Here is a 19,213-nt window from a genome sequence, read left to right on the forward strand (position 1 = left end):
CGTGCCTGGATGTTCTTTTTTGTGTTCACACACACACACAAACACATCCCATGAGCCAGTGTGAGGAGCGCAGATGGGTCTCAAAACCGGCGCATACATTAAAAGTGCGTATAAATAACCCAGCAAAGCCGCAGCATTCATTAAACAACGCAACGAGTCGTCCTCATGCATGACGTGCACCACACACACACGCACCATTGTAGTTGATCCTGTAAATGAACTGCTACTAATCGGCACGACGTCAAAACTGCCGCTTGTAAATTAACGCGTTAGCGTCTTCACGGGGCTTTACAATTTGCGCGTTTGGGGGCATTTGCAGACACTTCTACAAAGTGATACTGCTGCCGCTGCTGCTGCTTATCTTACTGCTGTTGCTGCTGCTGTTGATGTTGCTGCTGCTGCTGTTGATGTTGCTGCTGCTGCTATTGCTGTGATGCTGACGGCGAGGTGGGTGGCATGTGTGCTACGATCACGGCTGCTGTGTGGCACATTGCTCATAAACACTCTCTCGGCCCGACAGCAAGCGGCGACAGATGCCCGCTCTCCCCTGCTCCTCGCATATTGTCCGCCGCGCATCTGGCGCGCTCAAGTAAAAGTGATCGGAGCGAAGAATGACCATGATTATTTTTTTTAAAGGACAGCGGTTGGGTGATGGTCAAGGCGTTGGAGGATTGGTGGAACGGTGGGGGGGGGGGGGGTACGGTGTGAAGTCGGGAAGAGGACACACGCACACGCACACGAACGTGTTCAAAGCCAATTAGTGAAAGTGCCAGAAACGCATTGCTAATGCTGCGCCGACAGCCGCGCGCGTTCGTCAGCTTCGCGAAAAGAGGTGGGGGGGGGGGGGGAGGCTGTCGTTCGGACGAGTTCCAGACGTTCGAGTCAGTCGATGTTAACGGAGCAGCGCCCAAGTCATCGTCGAGCAAATGCAACGCGCGTGGGTTGCGCGCGCGCGGGAGTCCGATTTCGATTTCGCACCGTGGCCAACGTCACTCCGCCACGCGGACGCGTCAGTGGCGTCGATTGGTAACGGTGAGCGCGAAGATTCGTGCCGAGTCCTGAACGCGTCTCTGGAATGGATCGCATCTCTTATTAAGAGCGGCGCACGGTCAATGTCTTGTCTGTTAAACTAGAAACCGCCGCTGTCCCGTCAAGTCTGACTACAATTGAACGGAGGTGGGGTGTGGGGTTTGGGGGGCGATTTCATTTTCGAAAAAACGGTGACACTTTTCCGCTTTGAATTATAACGGGCGGCTGTCGATTAAGACTCACAGACTCGCGTGCGCACATGAAAAGTATTCCGCTTTTGTAGAAACCCCGAGTTGCGCACGCACGAGAAAGAAAGGAGAGAGAGAGGACGCGGATGGAAATCGTTTCAACTCTCAGCCGCTCATCATCGCGGGGGGGGGGGGGGAGCACGTGGCGGCGGCACCGCACATGCACGAGACGACAACGCCGACCACCTCGAGCGCCACTCAAACAAAGTGCGCCCAGACGCGTGGCAGTGTCGGTGAGCAACGCAGCACCTCGGCACGGCAGCGGCAGCCGCTGCTGCGCTCTTGCTAGAAGATCGTAACGGAGGGCACCGGGGCGAGATGATGAACACAAAACCCCAGCGTATGTCTCTCACCTTTGGACATGAGTCGCGCCGAGTGCGTGAAGGAGGTCGAGGAGGAAGGGAAGGAGGAGGCGGAGGATGAGGAGGAGGAGGAGGAGACGCAGGCGACGATGTCAGAGCGTAAAAGCCAGGGAGGAGGACGGCCGAGGGAGAGGACGGGGCAGGTGTAATCACATCGGCAGGCGGAGAGCGACGACTAATAAAGGTGCGTGAGTGGCGGCGGGCGTGGAGCCTCTCTCTGCGTGCATCCCTGAGCTCGCAACGCCGCGTGCGCACGGGGGGTACCACTCTCCGCCTCCTCCTTCCCCCCCCAGACCACCCTCCCCCCCCCCCGTAGGCCACCCCCAGCCCAATCAGCTTTCGCCTACCACGTAGGCACGACCGAGCGCGCGTTGTGACGGCGCGTGCCATTGGCTGGGGCGTTATCTATTTAATTCACTGATTCCCCCCCTCCCTAATACCCTGCATCGTGAATGCATGAGAAATGAGGACGCAATCGCTGCGAACCCGCGCTCTGATCACGACGGCTTGTCAATGCGTAAATGCGTAAATGCGTAGAGTTGTCAAGTCACGCGAATCGCGTCTCAATGCACAGCTGCCTCGCTTGTAAGGGAGTGTGGAGGCGTTGGATTGCGTTTGCACTCTCGATGCCTGCTGGCTTTAAACTTTAGATCTGTGGCTTAGTTAGATCAGCGCTAGCGACATTGACCGACGAGTTTGTCCAAATGCGGCGTGAACTTTGTTCCTCCCTGTGCTTTGGCTTGGTAGTGTGAGTCAGTTTGCTTTCACGACCCAATACGCCCGTGCGAGCGCGCGGCGCGGTTTTTTCTTCTTTTATTATTATTGAAATGACGCCGATGAATCTGCACTGTAATTTACTGCTTTACGCCAAAGGGAAAAAGAAAAAAGCAACAACGCGATCGAAAATCCAACTCACACATCCCGCGTTACTAAGCGCAGACAACTACTACGACTGCGCAAAAGCGCGTCAAGATCGTACGCAAACGTCCGTGCGCGTGTCCGTGTTTGTGTAAAAAAATCCAATAGCAATTTTAATGATTGCTCTCCAGCGCAAAATTATCACAAGGTAGGTGATTTGTGACGCCGGAGATGATAGGTTGCGCGATGTCGCAGAGGTTTTTTTAATGCGTAATTTGCGCACGCGGACTCGCACGGACGATGCGAACCCCGACGTCGAAAAACAAACAAAAAATAGATAATCGGCAGCTGCACTCTGTGAAGATGCCTCAAGTGAGAAAGCGCATCTCAATGTCAGCGCCGGGCCACGCAATGCAAAGTTTAAAGTCACGTGGGAGAGGTTACATTCGGTGCGGCCCAACTCTCTAATGATCTCGCGCGTGCAAAATTACGTTTTAATTATTATTACGACTGTTATTATTATTGTCGGATTAATTATATTGGATTATGTAATCGACCAGCGCAAAATGCGCGCAGAGTTCACGCGTGAGGCTTTGTAACGGCGGAACGGGAGTTTTTTTCCACTCTCGTCTCGAGGCGTTCAATTGTGTTCTTAAAACAATCTCAGTTAATGCATATATTGTTTTAAGTTTTAACCAAGGAACAGTTATTTTCTTTGAAAGCAAAACAACCGTACTCGTCAAGCCGAATAATCATCGCGTTCGGGCGCACCGTCTCTTATTAGCGAAGCGAAGATACACTCCGCGTCTTCTGCGTGCAAAACAAAACGCGCGCGTTTGGTCGAAGGTGCCAGTTACCGCCGAGACAAACCGCTTCACTTGGTCCAATTCAATCGTTCAGCGCGAAAAACGCCGAGATGCAACTAACTTTGCGCGTTTTTCTTTTTTTGTGAAACTCGAGAAACCGCATTGCGCTCGCGAGCACACCGCCTCGTTTGATTCTAATAAGTTGCACGCACGCCGTTATCAAGACAGCATGTTGTATTATCCCTGTGTGTGTATATGTTACAAAGCGTTATCGTGTTTGTATTAAAACCTTAAACGCTTCTTCGACATCCCGAAAATGAACCGAACGGCAGATTCCCGCGTGCGGTGTCGCACTTCGGCAAAAGTGCCCTGGCCCGTACCGTAAAATCATTGGCGCACGCGGTGCGTAAATGTGCCCGCGCGTGCAGTGTGGACGCCGCAGTGCCGTGCCACGCCGCGACGTACCTCTCGTGTGCACACGGGTGCCGAGTTTTCACGCCGTGCAAGCTCCACGTCAAACGCGTTAGGCAGTCAACTGTGACCGCCGAACGGCGCGCGCTGCGTTAAGAACGGCGAGGTCGACCCGCGGAGTGCGCATGCATCGAGCCCCGAACGCAAATTCGTCGCGTGCCATTTTAATTATGTATAAATACAGCACTTAACAACTCGTGTGTGTAATATTAACAGTGGGGCCACGTATTGAAGGGCTTTGTAATTGCTCACTTGTATCTTTGGTTGTTGTTGTTGTTATTTAAAATCTCTTCCGAGGGAAGAAAAGTTGTTTCGTGAAAACTCGCGTGCGTGTTGAAGCAAAAGCGCTCGCAATTTAAGGTCATTTTGGGGTCAACTTTAATCCGTCACAATTCTCAGAAACAGGGCAATGATGTTACTTTTTGGTTTGTTTTGTATCGCCCCACGTCCCTCGTCTTATGATTTTGATCTCACTGATCAAACGACGAAATGTGCAGTGGGCACCTACCGCATTTATCTGCCCATGGATTGTGACGATGACATTCGATCTCTGCACGAAGGACATTACGCGAGAGTCTGACTCTGGTGCATGCAGTGAGTGACATCGTCGCAAGTGTTACGGCTCGTTGGTGATCACAGATTTAACTCGCGTACTCATTCAATCAGTAAACAACTTAACCAGCCCCCCCCACCCCACCCAAATAAAAATCCGAAGGTCGTACGACTCGACGCGCGCGATCGAGAAGCCACGGGCACACTCACCGATCATTTATTTGTGGATGTCAATCTTCGTGACCTACGAGGCGGCGTGGGGAGGCATTCATCCAGCAGTGGATTGGCAAAGGGCCGTGAATTATTCATCACTAACTTTATTTTTTTATAGCTTTTTGAGGGGCAGGGAGACAATGGCACGCATTTGTGATACTCGTAAAATATATATATACACAAATATGACATTTACATTTTAGCTACAGACGTTGTGTGTGCCAGTTGATTGTCTGGCGTCTATTTCAACCTTCAACAGAATGTACCCACAGTTTATTCAACTTTACACGTAGCTACTCATGATTGAATTTTTTTTATGTGATTCAACTTATAATGAACACAGTAAACTAAGTTATTTAATGAAGAACGCCTCAATGCTCTTTTTCATGAGGGATGTTCAGCAACTTCATTTTCATTTTTAAATCGCGTGTTTTGCGATATGCCGGACGAAACAGGAGAATCCAGATACAACTCAACGGACATTCAAAGGGGAATAACAATGACACCTCCACACAGACGGCATCACAACCCACTTGCTCTACTGCCCTATGTTGACCAAACAACAAACTCGTCCTCACGCACTCACTCACGCACTCACTCACGCACTCACTCATTCACGCACTCACTCACGCACGCACACGCTCACTCACGCACTCACTCACGCACTCACACGCTCATGCACTCACTCACTCACGCACTCACTCACGCACTCACTCACCCACGCACACGCTCACTCACGCACTCACTCACCCACGCACTCACTCACGCACACGCTCACTCACGCACTCACGCACGCACTCACTCACGCACTCACTCACGCACACGTTCACTCACGCACTCACTCACGCACTCACTCACGCACACGCTCGCTCACGCACTCACTCACGCACTCACGCACACGCTCACTCACCCACGCATTCACTCACGCACTCACTCACGCACTCACTCACCCACGCACTCACTCACTCACTCACGCACTCACTCACTCACTCACGCACGCACACGCTCACTCACGCACTCACTCACGCACTCACACGCTCATGCACTCACTCACTCACGCACTCACTCACGCACTCACTCACCCACGCACACGCTCACTCACGCACTCACTAACCCACGCACTCACCCACTCACGCACTCACTCACTCACTCACGCACTCACTCACTCACTCACGCACACGCTCACTCACGCACACCACCAGCATCCTCGACCCAACCTAGACGATCGAGACGGCGCGAGCAACAGCGCTCTCGCTTGGACCACCTTTTACGCACGCGCCGCCTCGACGGCAGAAGCCTCGATAATCGAGGCACCTTGCTCTCTGCACCCCACCCACCCCCTGCGCACCCCTCCCTCTGCCCCGCACGATGCTCACCACCCCCCTCCACTCGGCAAACCATCTTAGCTCGCTGCCACCTTCGTTGCGTGGACGCAGGGCCGAGCGCCAGACGCGACCGTGCCGAGCACCGTTTATTATTCATGAGACGGGCGCGGCACCGCGCGGGCGGCCGAGCCCCTCCCGAGCCCCCCTCGCCATCTGGCCCGGTCCGGACCGAGAGCGGCGCGGGATCCCCCCGGCCCTGGCCAGATGAGCTCGCCAGCCGGCCCGCTCTGTGCACCACGCAGCCTCCGAGCCCTTCGGGCGAGTGAGTGGGCGAGCGGGCGAGCAGGCGGGCAAGCAGGCGGGCAGGCTGGCAGGCAGGCGGGCAGGCGGGCGGGCAGTAACACGGGACACGGGTGTCGGGCAAAAGCTGCTTGATGTGCCCCCGTCGCGCTGTTTGTTGATGGAGAGGAGACCCGGGATGTTGCGCTGTTCTCTTGTAGGGGGTGCGGAGTAGTAGTAGGAGGAGGGGGAGGAGGAGGAGAGGCAGTTGACGGGGTGGTTTGGAACGCGAGGAGATTGCAGTGGGGGCGATGATGACTCGTTTCGTTTCGGATGTGGCGGTGGTTGCTGGTGGTTGGTGGTGGTGGTGGTGGTTAGACATCCGTTCGCACTCAATGAGTCAATAGGAGGATTTGCAAACCACGGAAATGTTACGACGGCACTCAAGTGCGGCTTGCCCAAGATCTGTTTTGCTAGAGTGTGCCATAGAGTCTTGCGTAACGTCTGTTTACCGCAATAAGCAACCGAACCCTGCGCGTGCAGGGGTGGGAATCGGGTGGCGCCAAGGCGTTTCAATAGTGGTCAGTCACCGAGAAACTGTGGCTACTGACATACCTTGAAGACTTTGCCTGATAAACGTGAAACATTGGCGTCACTGACCCAGTCGTGTTCGTTACACGCGTTCGATAGACGCGTCGACAGAGATGTAACGAACGCAGTCGCGTTGTCAGAATAGCGATAACTCGGAAGGGGAGCGGTGGGGCACTGATTAGCGCACTGCGTTCTTAAGCCAAGCCACCCGAGTTCGAATCGCGGCCACGGCGAAAATTATTGACGCGTGATATCTCAGCATCTCGTCACCCCCTCCCCCTCCCAGCTTCACCGAACCTGCGGTGCCAAGTCTGGGGAAGTATGGCGAACAAAACCCTCCCCGGCAGTGGCGCAACACTGCAACGAACAGGCGTCCATCCATCCAAGCAGCTGTCCATCAAAGTCCCGACTTATTTGACACGCGGGGTTGCCGCATTTACAAAGGCGAACGCGTTCCAGATGTCCGCCCGGCGCCGGCATGATCCACCACGACCACCACCACCACCCCCACCACCACCCCCACCACCACCACCACGACCACCACCCCCACCACCACCACCACGACCACCACCCCCACCACCACCACCACGACCACCACCGCACGCTCCATTTTTATAAGCAAACTACAAATTGCGCGAAATGCACCCTCGAAGTCGGCCAATCGAGTGCCGGGCGGCCCGTGCCAGCGTGATTATCACGTATATTTCAATTAACGGAATTGAATTATTAAACGCAACGCGACGCAGTGAAGTGATTACTGAAATATGTAAAACGGTCGGCCCCGGGAGAATGCGCACTGTCGCTTTGTACGTCCCCGAGACATATGGCGCTAACGCCGCGGCTAATACGCATCGGCCGTTTTGTTCAGACAGACCGGGGGGGTGTTAACCACCTCCTCGGTTTGTTGTTGTCTTCGTCTTCGTCGTCGTGGTCGTTGTTGTTGTTGTTGATGCGGGATCGCTTTCACGGGGAAACTTGCAGAGCCCCTTGGTAACGTTCAAACATCACCGTCGTCGTAATCGTCATCATCATCGTCGTCGTCGTTATCGTCATCATCGTCATCATCGTCGTCGTCATCGTCATCATCATCGTCGTCATCATCGTCGTCGTCAGTGTCGTCATCATCGTCGTCGTCATCGTCGTAATCGTCGTCATCATCGTCGTCGTCATTGTCGTCATCGTCATCATCGTCGTCCCGCACGCGGTTCTGTAAACCAACATCTGAGCTGCGAAGAAGAACAAGAACAAGAATGAGAACAAGAATAAGGAGAACATTGGGCGCTCACTGTGACATCAGCAGCACAAGGCGCTGGGAGAGTGCAACCGCTGCTGGTTGTTCCCTCTGTGTTCTCTCTGTGTTCTTTCTGTGTGCTCTCTGTGTTCTCTCTGTGTTCTCTCTGTGCTCTCTCTGTGTTCGGGGCAAATGTGTGGGATGCTGCTGTCGTCTCGTTCGCGAGAGCGACTCGTCCCGAACGCGCCACCGCACGTCGCGCGCAGAGTGCAGTTTGGCCGTCTTGTTTGATAGTTTCATTCTTTTATGGGACGGACGCAGAGGGTGGGGCGCTGCTGCCCGGTCCATCATCTGAGTTCAATTCCTGGCCACGGTTTAACAAAAAATAAAGTGAGCCGTGATGTCCAAACAGTTCCTCGGTAACTCCCTACATGAAGCCCGCACTGACCAGCAGTGGATAGACTTAGGACCGTGTGTGCAAATGAAAATAAGAGTCCCTGGACTCGGTGCGGAATTTCCCCGAATAAATAAATACGTCATCGCAATGGCAAGGCGGCGCTACAAACACAGAACCGGACTTGATACCGGGACGCCGAGAATCAGTTGCACATCGACAGACATTTCAACCATCATCTTCTCAACGGCCTACCCCTGCGAATCATTGCCACGGAGGGGGGGGGTCTTTAAGGGGGGCCCCTCTTTTTTCGGGGGGGGGGGTAGGGGGCAAGCAGACGGTGCCCTCTGTTAATGTCATCGTCTTCGTCGGTCGCCCGCAGCGTCGATTGAGGTGTTGACAACAGGAGGCGATTGAGCTCACCACCAACGCAGCTTCGCGTAGCGACCGCGAGGCGCTTTGCGACTCGTGCACGATTTGGGATGATTGATGATTCACGCGCGATTTGATGGGGCGACGTTTGGTGGTGATGGATGTCGATTCGCGGGTGATGGTTTGTGATCGATGATTATAGTCGATTGATGATGATTTCTGATGACGTACGGACGATGACCGATGATCGATTATTTATGGATGATGATTGATGGATTGTGATTTATGGATGTCGATTGATGATTTGAGGATGTTTATGGAGGATTATATATGACTGTGATGATTATTACACGATTTATGGATGATAACTGATGATCGATTAATGATAATTTATGGATGATGATTGATGGATTGTGATTTATGGATGTCGATTGATGATTTGAGTATGTTTATGGAGGATTATATATGACTGTGATGATTATTACACGATTGATGGATGATAACTGATGATCGATTAACGAATCTTTATTTAATGATTGATTGATGGATTATGATTTATGGATGTCGATTGATGATTGGGGTTGTTGATGGAGTATTATAGATGACTGTGATGATTATTACACGATTTATAAATGATAACTGATGATCGATTAATGATAATATATGGATGATGATTGATGGATTTTGATTTATGGATGTCGATTGATGATTGGGGTTGTTGATGGAGTATTATAGATGACTGTGATGATTATTACACGATTTATGGATGATAACTGATGATCGATTAACGATTATTTATGGATGATGATTGATGGATTGTGATTTATGGATGTCAATTGATGATTGGAGGATGTTGATGGAGGATTATAGATGATTGTGATGATTATTACACGATTTATGATCGTTATACATGCTTGATGGATGATGATTGACTATGGATGAATGATTTATGCTGATGAATGGATGATGATGATGATGAATTAATTATGATGACTTATACATGAGTGATGGATGATGATCAACGATTGATATTGATGGGTGATCGTTTTCAGATAATCATCGATGGATGATTACTTCCGCATGATTGTGATTTACGAATTCTGATATACGAATAACGATTGGTAGATGGCGGATAATTGATGATGACTTACACATGATTGAAAGCTGATTATTGATTATATTATGGGTCGTTGATAATTTACAGATGATGACTTATGAACGCTGATCGATCAATGGTGATATAGGGATGATGATGATTTTTGTTTAAGATTGACAGATGACGAGTGATAGAGGATTATTGACGACTGATGATCGAATATCTATTTATCGATTGATTGATCATGATTTATTGATGATGATGATGAATTATGATTCGAAATTTCTATGTTCATTATGACGTCAGGCCTTGCGTCACGTCGGTGACAACGCATGGTGAGCAGCGGACGTCGAATCGGCGTCGCTGTGAAATCTTTGGCTCTGTCGGTAAAGTCACGTGGTTCGGTTCAAAGAAAATAGCAAAAAAATAACAACAAAAAACTACGACGTTTCGATCGCAACACAAGCGGCTCGTGGGACTTGTTTTGACCACAAATCACCGCGCTGTTCAGTGCGGGTTGGTGAAGACCGGCAGGCACTGATGTTGGACAGAGTATACGTCCATGCGTCTCATGCTGCTGACACACGTTGTTACTGCACCGCCTTGCCTATGAAACGTATTTGCACAAACATGTTTTTATATTTTACAAGCGACTTGTTTTGTCTAAATGTTGTGAAACAGACCCGGTCTGTTTATGAATGACGTAATTTTATTGGCACATAGTAAGTAGCCTCTTAAAAACAATGTCACGTGATATTCTTTGGGTCTTTCGGTAAAGTCAAGTAGATAGGTCCACATTAAATAACAAAAACTTAAAACTACGACGTTTCGATCGCAACACAAGCGGTCGACCCGTTGTAATTTTTGTTATTTTCTTTGAACCTCTCTACGTGACTACCGAAAGACCCAAACAATATGAATTCCTGCAGTCACGAAAGTCAATGTCATATGAGCCTGGTTATTTGCCGAGAATATGGTCTACCGATCTTGCAGCATGTTCTGAAATACAGGCACGGACAAACCAGATACAGGCAGTCATCGACTTACAAACATTCGACTTGCGAACATCCAAACTTAAGAACCAGCAAACCGGTTCGTAAGTGAACCCCAAAACTATTTTGTTCAGCGGAGCGATCCTCCGCGATATTTAAGTCAGCCTCGCGCAGCCCGAGTTCCGTTCCCGCTCAGGGCTAGCATCGGTGACGATTAGCTGAACCGGTCATGGGCCTCCCGTAGGTCGACTCAGCCTCAAATAAGTACCTGATGTGGCGCGTAAAAATATCGCCACTAGGAAGACAAAAGTGGTCGGGCGTGGTATTGGACACCCACCCGCTCGTGTATCGTTCGGGCCTTCATAGGTGCACTTGCCCCAACAGTCTGTTCAGCCTACGTGTGAAAGTGAGTGTGTCTGTGAAAGTGAGTATATGCACCTAGTGAGTGTGTGTGTGCACCTCGTGAGTGTGTGTGTGGGGAGCGGCAGTGAAATGTTTATCACGCTGCGCTACCAACCCGGCGAACCGAGTTCGATTCGCGCTCACGGCCAACACCAGTGACGATTGTCTGAATGGCTCCTGGGCCTCCCCTAGGTCGACTCAGCCTCAAATGAGTACCTGGTTCGGTGTGTAAGCATGTCGTTGGGGTGTGTGGCCGTGCGTCTGTGTTCGTGTCTGCGCGTGCTAGCGCGTGCCTCGTGTGTGTGTCTGTCTTTGTGTCTGTGATGTTCATAATCAATGTTTTTGGGTTAGATCACGTTATTTATAAATGTGTCGTAACCCTCCACCACCCGACACGGCCAATCAGCAAAAAAAAATTGTAAATGTTGTGGTTTCACGCTTCAACACACCGGTGGGCTAAAGCAGTGAACTATTTGTCTTTTGTCAACATGACACTTTTTTGTCGATTGGCCGTTTCGGGTGGTGGAGGGTTACGACACATTTATAAATAACGCGATCTAAACCCAAAAACGTTGATTATGAATAATATTGGTCGCGAAAGCCTACCACGTGTTAAACTGTCTGTGATGTCTTTGTCTCTGTGTCTTTGTTTTTTGTGTTCACGGGCGCGTGCGTGCCCCGTGTGTGTGCGTGCAATTGTGGTGGCTCATGTCGCCCCTTCCGACAAGTAAGCCAGAATCAGGACTCAAGGTAAACAAAAATGAAATTGATTTTTAAAATCATTTGTTACTTTGTTTATTTACTGTACAGTATTGTTTAACAGTGTTACATGCAAATGTATTTTTTCTTATTTATGAGTTTAACAATGCTTCATGTTTTTTGTTGAACCGTAACACATAACACTGACCACATGGGCATTTAAATATAGTACATTGAATGTGTTCCGACTTACGAACCGTTCGACTTACGAACGGATCTCGGAACGTATTGTGTTGGTAAGTCGAGGACGACCCTTTATGACCCAGTATATGATGCATTATCATCAGAGGGTGGAGCGGTGGCGCAGATGTTTGAAGCGATTATGGGCGCCTCCACTTTCGCCAACACGCACTGAACGTGGTGAAGTATGGTCTATGGAGGCGGGGGGGGGGGCTTTTATCCAGCAGTAGATTGACAATGGCTTAATAGAGCATAAGTGGATGAACGCACATATTTTACACGACGGTATATGACCATATTCTAACAGATTATAGGACGCACTTTTTGAATGCAGTGTGCTGTGTAAAATGGGAACTCTTTTTTGTCAGAGAGCATGTTTAGTTTGCAAGTTCATCATAATAACACGCGTGGTTAATGCAGTCGCGATTCCTTGCAAAAATAAGGTTAATATTTGATGTTTCAACGTCTTAACACAACTTGTTTAATTGCCAGACGGGGTAAAGCCTCCTCTTAATATTTTCACAGTGTGCTGTATTTTAAACCAAAAAGTTGTCGGTGCGCGCCTTACACTCCCGGCAGCTGCGAGTGTGCGGCCAGATCTCTGCGACTTCCCTTATCGACGGCCCGGCACAACATCTTATTATTATTAGTTTTGTGTCAGCTGCGCTTCAGACTTTGCGCGGAACGTCGAACATTCCGACATGAACACCGCGCCGCGTGGCGAACAGCGCACCGGCAAACGGCCCCCAACGGCGACGCTTGAATTGCAGGCCAAATCCACGCGTGCTTAACTTGTTTTATTTTACCCCATGGGCGTAAAAAGACACACAAGACCCACGAAAGAAATGTGGCATTCCATAACCCCCCGGGGCCGCAAGTCAGTCACACAACCGACTGCTGCTGCTGCCGCCATATGAGGTCAAAAATGCGCGCGCCTGGCTTTGGAATCTGACGCAGTCCTCGACGGACACGTGTGCACTCGGCGTATAATGCGCGACACGATGATGGGAGGTATGTCGGAACCGAACTAGCATTGATCTCATCGCACGGCGCCGCTGCTGCGTTGCCAGCGATACGAGAGCACAATTAGCAACAACAACAACAACTACGAAGCAACTCGACGCAATAACATTGCATTGAAAAAGTGAAGGAAAAAACGATACAATAAGCGACGTTCCGGCCAGTGACCCTGTTTCATAGCGCAAGAAGGGGGGGGGGGGCATTGCCCGAGACTTCAATGTTATATATTTATTTAAGATAATGCAGTTTTATTGACGGATGTTGACTTTATTATTTAACTATTTGGGCGTCAACCCGTAGCCGAATCCACCCGCTAGAGGACGTCTTGCTTTAAGGTGCTTCTTCTAATCCCCCGCAAAAAACAACAAACTACGACGTGATTTCTTCTGTTTCTCTCTCTCTCTCTGCCCAAAAAAAAAAATCCACAACAGCGGTTGGTGGGATGGGCAAAATTCCACCGAAGGACCCCCTCCCTCCCTCCCGATCTCGTCCGCGTTCCCGGACGTACCCAGCACAGGAAATGACTGCACAGCGCCGGACGAACGCGCAGTCGGCCAAGGGAAGTTGCGCACCCACCCGCCCGCCCGCACCCACCCGCGTTTGCGGATACTGCATTTGCATCATCGGCACGGGCACCGACGACACGCATTGTGCGGGACAAAGGATCTAACCCACGCACACACACCCACACACACTCGCGTACACACACGGGGCTCTGCATCGTACACACACCGCTCACGGACACACGCACACGCGCCACGCCACGCGCGTGCACAACACGTGTCACAGCAGAAGGAGCCACAGCGACTTTGCAGATCATCCCGAGTGGGGGGGCGGCGGGCGGGGGAGGGGGCACATTTTTATTTGGTGGCGGCGAATCATCATTTCAAAAGAAGTGTGCTCCAGAGTGGTGCCGTGCGAGACGAGGTCGCGTCTGAATCCACCACGATGTTGACCCGGGCAGGCAGAGCGCGTCCGTCGCAGACGCCGCTGCTGCTGCTGCCCGCAGTGCTGGTTGTGGTGCTGCTGGTGGTGCCAGTCGGTGGCGCACAGGATGGAGGAGGAGGAGGAGAGTGCCACGCCGCTTTCGACCTCTACTTCGTACTGGACAAGTAAGAGTGGGACTCGCCGGAGATGAGAGGCGGGGGGGGGTGTCAGCAGTTTGGGTGCGTTGAAGTTCTCTCGCACCGGCACTTTTAAATCGTGCCAGATTGAAACGTCGTTTGGTAAGAACTGCTTTGTTTTGTGTGTGTTCGTTTGTTGCCCTTGCCCCGCACCTCCGACTGACACGGTTGGATAGTACGGTGCGGAAGAAGTTCAATATGCACAGTGCATAGATGCCGTGCGTAGCCAACCTGGGAGGTGCGGGAGAGGGACAACAAACAGAACACACACACTGTACACACAAACTAAACACAAACTAAACACACAAACTAAACACACAAACTAAACACGCAAACTGAACACGCAAACTAAACACACAAACTAAACACACAAACTAAATACAAACTAAACACACAAACTAAACACACAAACCAAACACACAAACTAAACACACAAACTAAACACACACACTGTACACACAAACTAAACACAAACTAAACACACAAACTGAACACACAAACCAAACACACAAACTAAACACACAAACTAAACACACAAACTAAACACACACACTGTACACACAAACTAAACACAAACTAAACACACAAACTGAACACACAAACCAAACACACAAACCAAACACACAAACTAAACACACAAAATAAACACACAAACTAAACACACAAACTAAACACACAAACTAAACACACAAACTAAACACACAAACTAAACACACAAACTAAACACACAAACCAAACACACAAACTAAACACACAAACTAAACACACAAACTAAACACACAAACTAAACACACAAACTAAATACAAACTAGACACACAATCTGAGCACACAAACTAAACACACAAACTGAACACACAAACTGAACACACAAAATAAACACACAAACTAAACACACAAACTAAACACACAAACTAAACACACAAACTAAACACGCAAACTGAACACACAAAATAAACACACAAACAAACCACACAAAATAAACACACAAACTGAACACACAAACTGAACACACAAACTGAACACACAAACTAAACACACAAACAAACCACACAAACAAACCACACAAACTAAACACACAACCTAAACACACAAACTAAACACACAAACAAACTGAGCACAAAAACAAAACGCAGTTCTAAACAAACGAGTTTTCGCATCGGAGACAAAGTTAACGACACCTCGGAATAGTGTTAAACTTGTCAAACAGTCTTCGACTTACGAACATCCGACTTACGAACATCCGACTTACGAACACCCGACTTACGAACAACCGCAACTTACGAACCGGCTTCCACGAGATATGTTTTTGTTTAACATTGACTTGCAAACGGGAACTCGGACTGATGAACAATTTCGTTTAGCGAGGCGATCTTCCGCGAGATGTAATGAGTCAGGAACTTTATTTATCCTGGATAATTCCTGGTGAGTGTGTGTCTCTGTGTGTGGGGAGCGGTGGTGTAGTGGTTAGCGCGCTGTGCTATGAACTTGACGCGCCGGGTTCGATTCCCGCTCACGATCAACACCAGTGACAATTATCTAAGTGGGTTCTGGGCCTCCCCTAGGTCGACTCGGCCTCGGATGAGTACCCGGTGTGGTGTATGGTAAACATCGCCACGAGGGAGTCAAAGGCGGCCAGGCATGGTGCTGGCCACCCACCCCCTCGTGTGTTGTGCCGGCCTTCATAGGTGCTACAAAGGCTATACAGGGGAGCGTTGTTGTGCGTGGCGTGCTCAATTGTCGGGACTTATTGCGTCCTTCCCGACATACAAGCCAGCATCAGGACTCAAAGAAAGTTAAAATCAAACCGATTTGTTTTCCGATTTATGTTACTTAATGTCCGTCTTTTATTGCAATATTGAATACAAATTTAGACTATTTCTTAGTCATGAGTTTAACAATGCTTCCATTTTTTGTTGAACCGTAACACTGGCCGTTTGTTCGTTTAAAAACGGTACAGTTTCATGTTCCGACTTACGAACACGCACACTTACGAATGGTGCGTAAGTCAAGGACTTGTATATACATAGGAGCCGTGGTTTGCGTGTTTTGGCAGGACTTTGTTAAAAGGTGGCTTCTTGTTGTTGTTACTGCTGCTGATGATGATGAGCATAGTAATACACCTCTGGTAGTGGTGGCGCATTGGTTCGCGCACCGCTCTCTGAAGGGCCGTCCAGAAATGACGTCACGCACCTGGGGGGGGGGGGGGTCAGACATTTGTGACGATGTGTGACGACGGGGGGAGGGGGGGTGAGAAATGTGACGTCACATCAAAATGCGCAACTTTAAATAAATCTAGACAACACGTTCTACTTCATTAAATGACTTTTTTTAAATAAATGTTTTCTACTACAACATCAGCGTGCAGCGCCACATTAAATACGCACTACAATGACAATAGTTTAAAGCGATTTGAAGCATGTTTTTGTGGGGGGGGGGGGCAGAGCTTTGTGACGTCATATTTGAGGGGGGGAGGTCTGACTTTTTGTGACGTCGTGTGACGAAGGGGGGGGGGGGTAAAAAATCGTCCAAAATCGCGTGACGTCATTTATGGACGGCCCCTTATATTTATATAGGTCGGCTCGGCGTTTTCAATGAGTTTCTGGTGCCAGTCGTGTGTGGGCATCGACACGGAGGAGACGTGGTGCCGGACCACAGCAGTTTGCCGTTCAATGCGTTGTTCCAGGTCTTTATAGGTGCTCGCTAACAATAACTTCTTGCCACTGCAGTCTCCCTGTAAGCTGGGCTGCCCCTAGGGGGGGGAGGGGGATTATTACATCCGTCATGTATGCACATTTGTTGAACTTCTCTCGCACCGTACCTAGCCGACCATGCTAATCGGAGGTGCGGGGGGAGGGAAGGACAACACACGAAACACTAAAACGCAGTCCTAAAAAAATTCGTTTAAACATCTAGATCATTTAAAAGTGCATGGCTCCAGTGGCTTCCTAATATCGGGCGGAAGAGCGTTCCAGACGGCCGCAGAAGCGCGTCTGAAAGCGACCGCGATGCGTGTGACCGTCTTTGTTCGACGGTTATAGCCAAACGCTGCTTCTGAGTGCGCCTGGTGGTTTGTGCTCTTTGAGCAGATCGTCAAGGTGTTGTGGGTCACTTGTGGCAAGCACTTTGTGTGCAATGAGCACGACCTTTTATCTTATTAGTTCGGCGGCCGGAAGCCACGGCAACTCGGCGACACAGTGACGTCAACGTGCTGCCCCCCCCCCCCCCAATGCTTTGGGACCCCCCCAATGCGCGTGGCCCCCCAATGCGAGGGGCCCGGGCCCCCACCCCAATGCGCCCCCCTCCCCTCCCTGATGCTTTTGGACTCCTCAATGCGCGTGGCCCCCCAATGCGAGGGACCCGGGTCCCCACCCCAATGCGCCCCCCTCCCCTCCCCGATGCTTTTGGACTCCTCAATGCGCGGGGCCCCCCAATGCGAGGGGCCCGGGCCCCCACCCCAATGCGCCCCCCTCCCCTCCCTGATGCTTTTGGACTCCTCAATGCGCGTGGCCCCCCAATGCAAGGGGCCCGGTTCCCCCCCCCCAATGCCCCCCCCCCCCCCCCCAATGCGAGGGGCCCGGGGTGATCGCCCCGATTTGCTTTACCCCTAAGAGACACGGCTCTGCGTGGTCACAGCGCTAATCTCTCCGGCATCTCGCCGCCGGAAACGCCCCTCCTCTGGGGGTTCGCGGGCCCAGCCAGAGGGGGGTTCGAGCCCAGTTTGTGAGAGAGGGCGGATCGCAGCGGCCGATTTGCCTTTCGAATGCAGAGCTCCCTGGAACGCCGATTTTTCGAGAGGAAAAGAGCTGTCAACAGGTCGGAGTTGTGTTAAGTCGCCCGAATGAGCAAATCTGAGAGGTGGTTTGATTAGACACACGTGCCCTAAGGGCATGCCTTCCAACAACGCGTTGGTATCATACTTCATACTCATCACTATTAGAAAAACAAGTTTTGCTGGCTGGCTGGCTGACTGGCTGGGAGGGAGGGACGGACAGACGGTCACGTCCAAATGAGGTACGGGTTGCTAGTTCCTATCAAGAACAAAAAAAAACACGACGAGTCAGCATCATCCAAGGGTCGGAATCCTTAAGGTCCACATGTCCGTAGTTGTATTTTCTTCTTGTACGAAACCAACACGCATCCCCTCCACTCTTCTCTCGTCACCCAACCCCCCTTCCCGTTGCGATCCGCCTCGATTCCCTTCTCAGAGACAACGGATAAGAGATGACATCTACGGTAGAACGGTCCCTCTGGCTAATCACTGCGATTCCATTACCCCTAACATTAGCTGCTCACTGTGTGCCAGTGTGTAACACGGCCACACTTATCCGTGCCACGACTTAGAATCCTCGTTCATTTTGCCGATGCAGTATTCGGTTTGGCTCCATGTGCCGCGGGCTCTTCCAGTGAGTGCTAAGCTGTCCAGTCGACTCACGCTCGTGGGCTTTTCGCCGCAACATCGTGCACAATAACAAGTTCCATGCTCCTGTTACCGGCTGCATTGTTACGTGCTGGATAGCTACCGCTGTGCGCGCGTGTGTGTGTGTGTGTATTTGAGGGGGAGCGGTAGTGTAGCGGTTAGCGCTATGAACCTGGCAACCCGGGTTCGATTCCCGCTCACGGCCAACACCAGTGACGATTATCTGAACCGGTCCTGGGCCTCCCCTAGGTCGACTCAGCCTGAAATGAGTACCTGGTGCGGTGTGTAAACATCGCCACTGGGGAGACAAAGGCGGTCGGGCGTGGTGCTGGCCCACCCACCCCCTCGTATACCGGTCGGGCCTTCATAGGAGCTCGCTAACAGCACTTGCCCCTACAGTCTGTTAAGGCTATACGGGTGATCTTTATCTTCATTTCACATAGAGTTTAAATCATGGCTAAATGTAACGCGGCATTTACAGCCTGACTCGC

General features: G+C 50.6%; 2 protein-coding genes and 1 long non-coding RNA gene across 3 annotated transcripts in view; 2 read left to right on the forward strand and 1 right to left on the reverse strand.

The window, feature by feature from the left end:
- The window catches only part of LOC133350564 (PR domain zinc finger protein 8-like), a 24,321-nt gene extending 22,407 nt beyond the window's left edge, over positions 1-1,914 (reverse strand). The window contains exon 1 of the mRNA XM_061565030.1: positions 1,631-1,914. The gene's annotated coding sequence lies outside the window, so the exon portion shown is untranslated. The remainder of the gene's footprint in view (positions 1-1,630) is intronic.
- Positions 1-13,648, forward strand: part of LOC133350565 (uncharacterized) — an 18,216-nt gene extending 4,568 nt beyond the window's left edge. The window contains exon 3 of the long non-coding RNA XR_009756087.1: positions 13,612-13,648. This is a non-coding gene — a long non-coding RNA (uncharacterized LOC133350565). The remainder of the gene's footprint in view (positions 1-13,611) is intronic.
- Positions 13,649-13,662: 14 nt separating this feature from the next.
- The window catches only part of LOC133350563 (anthrax toxin receptor 1-like), a 68,558-nt gene continuing 63,007 nt past the window's right edge, over positions 13,663-19,213 (forward strand). The window contains exon 1 of the mRNA XM_061565029.1: positions 13,663-14,292. Within this exon, the coding sequence (XP_061421013.1) occupies positions 14,129-14,292 (164 nt within the window). The 5' untranslated portion in view covers positions 13,663-14,128. The remainder of the gene's footprint in view (positions 14,293-19,213) is intronic.

This window comes from Lethenteron reissneri, chromosome 34 (assembly GCF_015708825.2).
Source record: "Lethenteron reissneri isolate LAM-NWPU_2019-01 chromosome 34, ASM1570882v1, whole genome shotgun sequence".
Classification (NCBI taxonomy): domain Eukaryota; kingdom Metazoa; phylum Chordata; class Hyperoartia; order Petromyzontiformes; family Petromyzontidae; genus Lethenteron; species Lethenteron reissneri.